The sequence below is a fragment of the Choristoneura fumiferana genome, chromosome 6 (assembly GCF_025370935.1).
Source record: "Choristoneura fumiferana chromosome 6, NRCan_CFum_1, whole genome shotgun sequence".
Lineage (NCBI taxonomy): Eukaryota > Metazoa > Arthropoda > Insecta > Lepidoptera > Tortricidae > Choristoneura > Choristoneura fumiferana.
Window position 1 is genome coordinate 19,981,340 of NC_133477.1, and position 10,724 is coordinate 19,992,063.

Genomic DNA, 10,724 nt, shown 5'->3' on the forward strand with positions numbered 1-10,724 from the left:
CCCGCGATTTTGGACGCATCAGGGCCTGGCCATATGTCCACACGGTGCGGCGTCATGAACGTAAAACGGCACAGCGCCCGGCCCGACGCGGCACGGTGCCGCGTCGTGCCGTGCAAGATATACGGCATCGTGAACGTACAACAGCGCGGTGTCCGACGCGGCACGTTGCCGCGCTGTGCAAGATTTAAGATGATGATTGATGGTGATGATGATGATTGTGATGATGATGACGATTGTGATGATGATTGATGGTGATGAAAAACAAAAATGTTGTTTATTAAATTTCATTTCATTTTTAATACAAGCTTATTTGCTGACTGTACTTTTTTTTATTCGACTGGATGGCAAACGAGCAAGTGGGTCTCCTGATGGTGAGATCACCACCGCCCATAAACCCATAAACAACTGCAACATTGGTATTGCAGATGCGTTGCCAACCTAGAGGCCTAAGATGGTAACTTCAATTGCCAGTCATTTCACCGGCCGTTTACTCAATGCAAGCAACTGCAAGCACTGCTGCTTCACGGAGGATTAGCGAGCAGTCCGGTAGCGTCCTTGGCGGTCTTGCACAAGTGCCCTCCACCTGCCTGTCACCAAATTTGCATTGTCACCCAAACTACATTTGCATAACCATATTTCGCAATTGCGGAAAGTTGGCAGATTTACAGATGTCACTGCCAGATTATTGTATTGTCACGCAATTCACATAAATATTTCAAATTTCAAGTCAATCCGTACTGGCAGTTGGACGAATTTAACTTGCAAGAGTTCACTACTTACAGACGGATAGACAACGGGACAAATGAAACTAAATTATAAACAATAAAAATATAAGGTTTACGTTAACCGTATATTAAAACGGCGCGGCGACATGCCGCGTCGGACACCGCGCCGTTGTACGTTAACCGTATATCTCCACGGCGCGGCACCGAGCGACGTCAGACACCGCGCCGTTGTACGTTAACCGTATATCTTGCACGGCGCGGCAACGTGCCGCGTCGGACACCGCGCCGTTGTACGTTAACCGTATATCTTGCACGGCGCGGCAACGTGCCGCGTCGGACACCGCGCCGTTGTACGTTAACCGTATATCTTGCACGGCGCAGCACCGTGCCGCGTCGGACACCGCGCCGTTGTACGTTAACCATAAATCTTGCACGGCGCAGCACCGTGCCGCGTCGGACACCGCGCCGTTGTACGTTAACCGTATATCTTGCACGGCGCAGCCCGTGCCGCGTCGGACACCGCGCCGTTGTACGTTAACCGTATATCTTGCACGGCGCGGCACCGTGCCGCGTCGGACACCGCGCCGTTGTACGTTAACCATATATCTGGCACGGCGCGGCAACGTGCCGCGTCGGACACCGCGCCGTTGTACGTTAACCGTATATCTTGCACGGCGCGGCAACGTGCCGCGTCGGACACCGCGCCGTTGTACGTTAACCGTATATCTTGCACGGCGCGGCAACGTGCCGCGTCGGACACCGCGCCGTTTTACGTTAACCCTATATCTTGCACGGCGCAGCACCGTACCGCGTCGGGCGCCGTGGCGTTTTACGTTCACGACGCCGCACCGTGGACATGTGGCCAGGCCCTTAGGATAATTCCCGCGGGATAGGAGTAAGTGAATTCAATAGAAAGCTACACTTTCCCGATTGAAATGAAACAGGCTTCTTTTATCCTGGAAAATGCAAAGTTCCCGCGGGATAGAGTCATATAACTTGTGAGGATAAGCCGAGTCACAAAACATTATACGCATGTATATCCTTAAGAACTCACGAATCTTGACCTTAGGACGGTGAAAGCAATTACGCAGTACATTCCAGGATGTGATTTTCAAGCAGCAGCCCTTTATCAAAAATAACCTCCAAGTTTCTGGCTCCGGATACACGAGCTATGCTATCGTTTTTAGGGTTTCAGAGCCAAAATGGCAAAAACGGAACCCTTATAGTTTCGCCATGTCTATCTGTCTGTCTGTCTGTCCGTCCGTCCGCGGCTTTGCTCAGGGACTATCAATGCTAGAAAGCTGTAATTTTGCACGAATATATATGTACAAAAGTAGTACAATTAAAAATTCAAATAAAATTTTTTTAGGGTTCCTCCCATAGACGTAAAGTGGGGGTGATTTTTTTTTCTCATCCAACTCTATAGTGTGGGGTATAGAACCATTAGGGGTTTGCTAAGACGATTTTTCGATTCAGTGATTTGTTTGCGAAATATTCAACTTTAAAGTGCAAATTTTCATTAAAATCGAGCGTCCCCCCCCTCTAAACTCTAAACTGGTGGGTGGAAAAATTTGAAAAAATTCAGGATGATATTACAAAGCAACCAGCTCTCTTACACATTACTGATCTTGTCATGATAGCAAACTTTCAAGGAAAACTATAACGGCTATGTTTGCTTGAGTATTATTAGTAGTTTAGGAGTAAATAGCAGCCTAAGGCATAAAATATACCTAACTTGAAAGATTCCGTATAAAATACGAAATCCTTAAAAAAATATTACTTAATTTTTTCGTAATGGCTACGAAACCCTATTTTGGCAGTGTCTGACACGCTCTTGGCCGGTTTTTATATTACAAAAGTTTATTATCGTCGTTTTCTAAGCAAATTTGCCATCTCAAACATTCCAAATGTTATAATGTTAATGTTAATTGTTATGTGTTGTTAATGTTAATGTTATGTGTCCTCCTTCTTTATTTGCCGAAAATTAATTCATCTGTGTCAACAGCAGTTATAATAATGATATTACAAAGCAACCAGCTCTCTAACACATTACTAATCTTGTCATGATAGCAACCGCGATCGCTTTGGGTCTCGCAGGCCTCGCAGCCCTCTACTTCCATCTCACCCGCAACTTCGATTACTGGCAGAAACGTGGTGTCAAGCATGACAAGCCGTGGCCTCTCTTCGGGAATAACGCAAAGAACTTCTTCATGCTAGCCAACTTAACAGACATAACTGCGGAAGCCTACAGGAAGCACCCCGGAGAAAAAATCGTCGGCAGTTTCAAATATTCTGCCCCCGAGTTAGTCATCCGAGACCCAGCCCTCGCCGTACAAATCCTAACCGATTCCACGCATTTCCACCGTCGCGGAGCTAACCCGAAAAATTTTGCAATCGATCCGCTACTAAAGAATCTGTTTAGTGTTGATGATGACCTGTGGCGACTGCTAAGGTCGCGTATGACGACAGCGTTTTCCAGCGGCAAGCTGAAAGCGATGTTTCCGCTAATACTCGAACGGACTGAGCGACTGCAAAACCGGCTGCAAAACATAGCAATCCAGAACAAGCTCATCGACGCCCGGACCCTGATGGAACAATATACCATAGACGTCATCGGAGCCATCGGCTTCGGAGTCAATTCCGATTCACTCAGCGGTGAAAATACAGCATTCCGACAACTCGGTATTAAAATGAATACACATAATTTTATCAGAACTTTAAAGCTAAATTTAAAATATTCCCTCCCCAAAATATTTGGTCATTTAAAAATACTGCATGAAATCGAAAGAGAAGTCATGTGTATGATGAAAACGTTAATGCAACAGAGAAATAACGAGCCAAGTGGGCGAAATGACTTCATTGATATGCTACTGGAATGTAAGAAGAAAGGCGCTATGACAGGGGAATCAATTGTTGAAGTTGACGCCGATGGTAATCCCAAGAAGGTGTCGATAGAAATGGATGACGAGATAATGGCGGCGCAATTATTTATACTTTTCGCTGCTGGCTTCGAGTCATCATCGGTAAGTACGAGCCACGCGCTGCACCAGCTGGCACACAACCCGCGTGAGCAACAGAAAGCTCAGGAAGAAATAGATCGCGTACTGGCCAAGCACGACAATAAACTGAGCTACGACGCCATTTCTGAAATGACTTACCTTCGATGGTGTTTCAACGAGGGTCTAAGAATTTTCCCAACTGGCGGTTTCTTACAGCGACAATGTGCTCGCGCCTGCGTTATTCCCAATGTCAATGTGTCCATTGATCCCGGTGTGAATGTGAAGATCCCTGTAACTGCTTTTCATAATGACCCGAAGATATTTCCGGAGCCTAAAGAGTTCCGTCCCGAGCGGTTCGACCCTGAGGTGCTGACGGTGGAGCAGAAACTTGCATACATGCCATTCGGGAACGGGACACGATCTTGTATTGGTAAGAGAATTCATGGTTGAGAGTAATTATATAATATACTTAGTAATTTTAATATTTGATGGAAAACTTTTATGTTACTTCACTCGCATGTGACAAGTAATATACAAGAATCAAATCTTTTTTGACCCACTTTCAATTTTTACTTGGATGGATACGATATTTAGTTTGTTGTGGTGGTTGCCACATCGTTGGAAAAACAGAAAACCATTGGGGAGAAGATAGAACGATAACATGACTCCCACAAAGTGAACCGTCGCGAGAGTTATGGCAATCGGTGGATGCAAGTGGCAAGCTGTCGTTCACTGTAGCGTTGAGAATCTCAAACCAATTGATTATAATTATCCATTTCAGCCAAAGACTTTAACTGTTGAACAAAGTCCTTCCCCTTGGCACGCCATAGTGAACGACAGCTTACCACCTGCATCCACCCACTGCCCTAACTCTCACGACGGTTCACTTAGTACTGGTAGGAGTCTTGTTATCGTTGTATCTTCCGGTAGATTTTAACATAATTGTTGTTGCAGCTGAGCGTCTGGGTCTGATGCAGTCTCTGGCGGCACTGGCGGCGGTGCTGGCGAAATTCTCAGTGACACCCGTGCCGGGGTCACCACAACACCCTCCCACCAACCGAGGTCTAACATTGTACAGAACTTCAGCTCGGGCCTGCCGCTCATCTTCCACGAGAGAAAAATCTAAAACGGCCCCTGGAATACGACAAATAAGCAGAATAAACTCTTTACAAACCACGACACGAAAAAAACGGATTGGATTAGATTGGTTTGCTAATATGTTGCATAAAATCGAATCTCATAATTTCGTTTCTCATAACAACCTTTAGCAGAATCATCATATCACCGAATTACTTTTCGCATAATGTTTTTCTCATACTATCATTTCTCATAATTTATCACATCATATCGATGAGAATAATATTCATATGTTCGAATAGTTGCTACGCAGAAAGACATATCTCATAATATTACTTTGCATAAGGATAATAAAAAGCAGAATAAAATTTTACTAAACATCTTCAAACAATTTTAAACGAGCAATTCTTGTATATATAAAAATATATACATTTCGGGGATCTCGGAAACGGCTCCAACGATTTCGATATGTAGGGGTTTTCAGGGATAAAAAATTGATCTAGCTTTGGTTTATCTCTGGGAAAACGCTTGGTACCGAGTGTTAGCCCGAGCGGAGCTCGGTCGCCTAGATAGTAATATAAATGTCATTACTGTTGTGAATCTGACACTGGCTCAGTCTCATGCTGAAGCCTAAAAACACCCCAGCGTTCTTTTAATTGTAGTTCTATATTAACTTAACCTTTATTGGCTAACTTTATTTTTGATCAATGTGTGGGAGGGCAGCGCCGTCGTCAAACCCAAGCCACCTGGCAGCGGTCTTAAAACCGGTGTCGTGTGCCGCGGATGCACATGCTGGTGGCACGTATGATGGCAACACTTATCCTGGCTCTAAGCCAGTCCAGTATTGTGGCCATGGAGCGATTCCATTGTTCTGAAATTGCTTCTCCTAAGTGTTTGACGAATGAGGACATTTGGGGTGCAAACACACCATCGACGGATGTTACCTGTAAAGTGAAGGTTGCATGTCGCATTTCACAGCCGTCAGAATATTTCTTTGTTTTTCGGCTGATTCAGGACAGAAGTGACGGGACGTGAGAGGTAAGAGTGAGACGTGAGACGGATGTCAAATAACGCCTCCCTCTGAGCACTCCATACGCCGCGGCATGATAGGTCTGCACGTAGTTCGCAATCATTTTCAGAAATTATTGGTTCTTTTGTTACGCTGCACCCAAGCATTTTGGCAAAGTTCACAAAAGAGATCTCTGATCTCATTGTGTTGCCTTGTGATTAGGCCACTGGTTTTACAACAGAGCGCGTGATCGATGTTAAAATAACTATTGCAGCAGTCATCGCATGATTGTGGCATGGAGTTAGGTGTTCTGTAGTAACGTAATGATAACGCATCTCTGAGTTCTAATGGTGATAATGGTGGGATCTTTCGATTGCCCTTTTTTTGTTACCAGTTAATTTTGTTACCAGTTAAAATGCTTCTTTTTCTTTGCGGCCTTCTTTGCGAGCATTTTTAAGATATGTGTTATGTTCGGATAGATCTATCTGTTTTGTTTCTATTAATGCAATGGAGAGTGCTGTGCCGCCATTCTTGGAAATTTCAAAGTTTAAATTAGTGGCATTGAATGGGTCAGAAATTGCCAGTCCGCCTTTATGTACAAGACGAGAGAGTAGGTCAGCTTCTATGGGCGAGACGTCACTACCAAAGAGTGCTGGCGGGAAAATTGTGCGTACTGCATGTGTCAGCGGTTCAAAAAATTCATGAGAGTTTTTCAAGACTCGTAGTAAGAATGACTATTATAATGTCACCTGAAATTTAAAGTAGGGATTAGGCGAGATTTAAAAATGGGAATGTTACGTTATTTTAGTAAAACACAAAACGTATTATGTTTTTAAACGTTTTTATTTGGCTTCATCACTACGTATATTTGTTACCTAAAAACGGCTCTGACGTTTTGAAATTACATCGCGACATTGTGACAAAAGTCAAACCTATCACGTATTAATTTATAATACAAAATTACCGCGATACCGTGATTTGGGTGGACAAAAGGTTGTGAATTCATTTTTGGTCATTGAGCGTTTATACCTGCTGAGCTGGCAACGTCGCATTTTTGTTAGTTTTTCTCGATTATTCCATAAAAATTGAATGAAAATTGAAAATGTTGTCTGATAGAACACTTCTTAATATATAAGTTAATGTGTCTACTCCAATTATTATTCGTGCTAGACTTTTATATTCTTTAAAAACGAATTAATGTTTGTAAACGGTATCATCTGCGTATTCGCTGGGTGCGAAGTACTAGGGGGGGGTAATGAAATCTCTCACAGCGCTCATAGTGCCCAAAAGTAATAATGTAGGCTCTGTCATCTGTCATACTCATATGAATCTGTCATTAACAAAGCAATTTGTTTAGACTTAACTACCTACCTACGTTTTGTCCACCCAAATCACGATATCACGGTAATTTTGTATTATAAATTAATACGTGATAGGTTTGATTTTAGTCACAATGTCGCGATAAAATTTCAAAACGTCAGAGCCTCAGAACAAACAAAGTTGCGGACGTGAGGTGGCGCTGATATCGTGCACAGAGCCATTAACATGTGACGAGCATGGATAATTATGTGTAATTTATATCATGTATAAGTATACGCATTCGCCGATGAATGACATCATCTTTCTTTATTTGCTAATTAATTTGTTTGAACAAGAATCACAGTATAAAAAAGGAGCAGTACACCGTCTTCATACAAACGGCCGGAACGCGAGTTATACCAACACGCCACGAATTCTCAGCATACCTCGGCAACCATCAGTCGCGATTCTCCGCGGTAACGTACAGACTCACGCGCATATTACGTACCTTAATATGTCACGACGTTATAAACAGTATTGTTCGGTGTACGGATGTTTAAATTCATGTAATATGATATAATAAAAGTTATTTATCAGAATGCGAATTTTGTATACTCTTAAATTCAACAATAAAGCTTTTCGCACATCCCAAAAGAGGCGAAAATACTTCTCTGTAGCTAATTTTTAGGTAACATATATACGTAGTGATGAAGCCAAATAAAACCGTTTAAAACATAATACGTTCTGTGGTTTATTAAAATAACGTAAAATGCATTTTTGTTTAACACTACTTAGTCCATCTTTAAATCTCTCCTAATCCTTACTTTAACATGTGACATTATCAAATCAAATACATAACTGAAGAGTGACAGTTAGTAGAGTACCTAGGCAGCCCTATCGCGCGTTTGTGTACCGAGCGCGGCGTAGGTAGGTAATTATATCAAGGATGCTGTCGAAACGCAATACTGGTCCGTTTTATACTGTGCAAGAATATTATATATTACAAAGCAACAAGCTCTAAAACCATATTACTGTTCTTATCATGATAGCACTCGCGGTCGTTTTCGGGCTCGCAGCCTTCTACTTCCATCTTATTCGCTCCTTCAACTACTGGCAGAAGCGAGGCGTCAAACATGACAAGCCATGGCCACTCGTCGGAAACAACGCAAAGGACTTCCTCATGCTAGCCAACGTAATGGACATGGGTACGGAAGTGTACAGAAAGCACCCTCGTGAAAAAATTGTTGGTTTTTTCAACTATTCTAAGCCGGAGTTAGTCGTCCGAGACCTGGCGCTCGCCAAACGAGTTCTTACCGATTCCACTTACTTCCACCGCCGCAGTGGTGCTCGCCCTAAAGATTCTAGGATCCAACCGCTCCTAATGAATCTTTTCAGTACTGATGATGACTTGTGGCGGTTGCTAAGAACTCGAATGGCCGCAGCTTTTTCCAGCGGTAAGCTGAAAGCTATGTTCCCGCTTATAATCGAAAAAACTGAGCGACTGCAAAACCGGCTGCAGAACATAGCAGACCAGAACAAACCCATCGATGCCCGGGACCTGATGCAACAATTCACCGCTGACGTCATCGGCGCCATCGGCTTCGGCATCAACTCCGACTCGCTCAACTTCGGAAATACATCATTTCAACAACTAAGTTTGAAAATCAAGTCACTTACTTACAACAGAACTGTAAAATTATACCTAAAACAAATCTTTCCAATATTTTTCGGCAGTTTAAATGTGACGAAAGAAATTCAAAGGGAAATTGTGTTAATGATGAAAACTATTATGCAACAGAGGAACAACAAGCCAAGCAATCGAAATGATTTTATTGATTTGCTACTGGAATGTAAGAAGAAAGGCGTTATGACTGGGGAATCAATTGTTGAAGTTAACCCTGATGGTAGTCCCAAGAAGGTGTCGATAGAATTGGATGACGACATAATGGCAGCTCAGATTTATGTGTTTTTCGCTGCTGGCTTCGAAACCTCATCGTCGACTATGAGCCACGCGCTGCACCAGCTGGCACACAACCCGCGCGAGCAACAGAAAGCTCAGGAAGAAATAGATCGCGTACTGGCCAAGCACGACAATAAACTGAGCTACGACGCCATTTCTGAAATGATTTACCTTCGATGGTGTTTGAACGAGGGTCTACGAATTTTTCCACCTGGCGGTATCTTGCAGCGGCAATGTGTTCGCTCCTGTATTATTCCCGATGTCGATGTGACCATAGACCCTGGTGTGAATGTAAAGATCCCTGTACATGCTTTTCACAATGACCCGGAGATATTTCCAGAGCCGAAAGAGTTCCGTCCCGAGCGGTTTGACCCTGAAGTGCTGACGAAGGAGCAGAAACTTGCATACTTGCCGTTTGGAAACGGGGCACGAGCTTGTATTGGTAAATTAAAGCCTTACATTTTAGCTTAAAAGTAGCCATATTGATTTACATATTAAATTCTTGACGAAAAACCATGTACTTCTCTTGCATATTACGAGTAACTTACAAAAATCAAATCCTACTTCAGCCAGATGTAGTAGTTTGATAGACTAGGTACTTGGCTTATCCTTGGGATTTCAAAAGAACTTGAATCACCTACATAGCTCAAAGAAAGAAAGAAAGAAATAGTTATTTGTTATGAGTGTATCCTGGACGTAGCCGAGGCTTTCAAAGGCACGAGATGCTTAAAAAAATTACAGCCGAGCGAAACACAATATTTCACCTCACTATCAGTGATAAAAATAGTAGATGGAAGAAAATAAACTGAGCACTCTTATATATCAGTTTCAGATTATTCAAGATTTGTTATTCGCTAGCTTACGCCCGTGGCTTTGTCCCAATCACAGAATTCTTATCCCGTGGAATTTATAAAAACACTAATATCACACTCGAAATATTGGTGTCATATTAGTTCTTTTCCTCCATTTAGTTCAGTACTCGTAAAATTGGTTTGCGGAAGTATCTAGATTTGAATACAAAATTGTTCTTGCAGCCGAGCGAATGGGTCTAATGCAGTCTCTGGCGGGGCTGGCGGCGGTGCTGGCACAGTTCTCAGTGGCTCCCGCACCGGGGGCTCCGCGACACCCTCCCACCAACCCGAGGTCTTACATTGTACAAAGCTTTAAAACAGGTCTACCACTCATCTTCCAACAGAGAACAATGTGAAAAGGCTCAATACGGCAGATAAGTAAAATAAGCTCACTGTAGGTTCTTAGTACGAATCCGGTTCTTGATCATGTGTAAAAATAAAACATTGTTGCCTGGAAGTGTGCCATTGTTGGCTGAGTAGGTATTCGTTTATGTTAAATGTACAAACTACAAAGGCTGCGTTCACACGGCAGCCATTCGATTTAATATTTTCTTGTACCTATGCGGTTTCACCGTTTGTTCGACTCGGTTTTTCACGTATGCGATCTTACTTCACTAGCTACGTCAGGCTACGTTCACACGGCGTAATTTTTCCCGTAAGTATACCGTATACGAGATTTTATCAAATGAAATAGTGACAACAGAATTTGTATAGCAACTTTGAAAATTTCGTACTTAATACAAAGCCAGCGATGGCTGGTTCCAGCCGAGGTGAATATACCTACGAGTAGTACTTTTCTCAATA

General features: G+C 43.0%; 2 protein-coding genes across 2 annotated transcripts; both read left to right on the forward strand.

Moving 5' to 3' along the window:
* The first annotated feature begins 2,774 nt into the window (after nt 1-2,774).
* On the forward strand, nt 2,775-6,098 carry LOC141428759 (cytochrome P450 6B7-like). Its single transcript, XM_074088766.1, has 3 exons — nt 2,775-4,154; nt 4,679-4,786; nt 6,052-6,098. The coding sequence occupies exons 1-3, from the start codon at nt 2,789-2,791 to the stop codon at nt 6,096-6,098; spliced, it is 1,521 nt and encodes a 506-aa protein (XP_073944867.1). The 5' UTR covers nt 2,775-2,788.
* Nucleotides 6,099-8,046: 1,948 nt separating this feature from the next.
* On the forward strand, nt 8,047-10,216 carry LOC141429281 (cytochrome P450 6B6-like; the record flags this gene model as incomplete). The annotated part of the gene is given in 2 exon segments (XM_074089571.1): nt 8,047-9,511; nt 10,104-10,216. Coding segments are annotated over 2 exon segments (1,473 nt in total), but the record flags the coding sequence as incomplete, so codon positions are not given.
* Between the last annotated feature and the right edge of the window lie 508 nt (nt 10,217-10,724).